This window comes from Pyxicephalus adspersus, chromosome 1 (assembly GCF_032062135.1).
Source record: "Pyxicephalus adspersus chromosome 1, UCB_Pads_2.0, whole genome shotgun sequence".
NCBI lineage: Eukaryota > Metazoa > Chordata > Amphibia > Anura > Pyxicephalidae > Pyxicephalus > Pyxicephalus adspersus.
Window position 1 is genome coordinate 72,537,911 of NC_092858.1, and position 1,596 is coordinate 72,539,506.

General features: G+C 37.8%; 1 protein-coding gene across 3 annotated transcripts in view; it reads right to left on the reverse strand.

The window, feature by feature from the left end:
- The window catches only part of TAB3 (TGF-beta activated kinase 1 (MAP3K7) binding protein 3), a 34,371-nt gene that overhangs the window by 12,464 nt on the left and 20,311 nt on the right, over window positions 1-1,596 (reverse strand). For all 3 annotated transcript variants that reach the window (XM_072414213.1, XM_072414204.1, XM_072414222.1), the window contains one exon: window positions 948-1,108. In XM_072414213.1, the coding sequence (XP_072270314.1) occupies window positions 948-1,108 (161 nt within the window). The remainder of the gene's footprint in view (window positions 1-947; window positions 1,109-1,596) is intronic.

Genomic DNA, 1,596 nt, shown 5'->3' on the forward strand with positions numbered 1-1,596 from the left:
GTTTAAATGGTTAAGCTTTAAATCTGGTTTGCGCCTACAATACAACTAGAGGATGCTAGGTGGGACTGGCATGGACCTCACATGTTACAGGCAAAACCCAGAAAACTGTGACTAGGCCTAACTATGTTCATACCAAGTTTTTTTGGCACTTTTCAGTGTATACCAACTAATGCCAGTCTAAGAAAATAAAAATGACCCAAATGTTATCCAATACCTTTTACTTTCCAAGCATGCGCTAATAAAATTGTTAAAAATATGGGTATTTTACACTATAAGGCTAATTTCAGACCTACCGTTGAACGCAGCAGATTGCCGCAGGCTCAACCACACAACTAAACAGGAGCAGTTGTGAACCACTTTGTGTGTGTGATTGCTGAACACAGCATGGTCCTTTTGATTTTAATGTAACTGCTTTCAACCGCAACATACAGCAGTTGGGAAGATGTTTTTGCTAAAGAAACTGAGAAAGTTTCATCAACTTCCTGAAAACATTAAACAAATTTGATTGACAAAACAACCTCAAGGTTAAACCATACATTAATAAAGAGGGATGGTTGTGAGTGGCCAACACTACTGTAACAGCATTTGCTTAGCCCCCCCACAAACCTCTGCGCCTGCATTCCCCATTCTTTTCTACTCACAAGATACCTACACCATTTTGTCATACCACTACAGTCTTTCTGGGCTCTTATTACCACAAATTGACCCCCATCCTCTTTCCCCTGCATCACAACAGCATACCAACTGCAGCTCTCCCCATTACACCTGAACCCCATTTTTCCCTTTTGCTCTTATCACTTCTCCCATGTGCACCAACTTTACGAACATCACAAATGCCCATCTCTTTGCTTTACTGTACCAATCAAATCTGTGTGAGCCCGGCCATAATTAGCCACTACAACAAACAGGAACACTTTTCTTAGTTCTAATTGTTTGACTTAACTTACAGTTGGAATTGCTGTAGTGCAGCTCACTCTTCTGAGGCGTCTTTGCATCAGATCATGTTCCATTCCATTAACTTCTGCCTTAAGCAACTCCAGCCCTTCTTTTTCAAGTTTTAGCTCCTTTGCAAGTCTTTCCATCCTTGCCCGTTGGTGCAACAATAAGGCTTTAAATAACAACATACACATGTGTTCATTAAAAGCTGGAATGACCATATACTTTACACTATTTGTGCAGAATTGTTAAATATACTTTGGACTTTTTTTAAAAATGTTATTCTGTGTCTATATTCAGAATTTGTATTTTTGTGTTACAACCAAAAATACAAAGAAGCAGGAGGAAAGGGTTATGTGTTGATCTTCACACATTCATTCCTTTCCCCAATGTTTGCTTTAAAGGTACAATTTATCTTCTTAGCTTTCAACGTCTATTCTTTATCATTTAGGCTTTGTGGGACATATGCTGATGGAACTAGGCGACAAATTTAAATAATATACTTTGCATTTACATGTTGATAATTTGGAATTGCAGACACCAGAAGAAACAACTTCAGTATTAGATCTAAAATTGACTCTTTAGGTGTAAGTTAGAGAGAACCCACATCCACAACAACTGCTGTTTAAAGGGGTAAAAAAAAAAAAAAAAAAAAAAAAA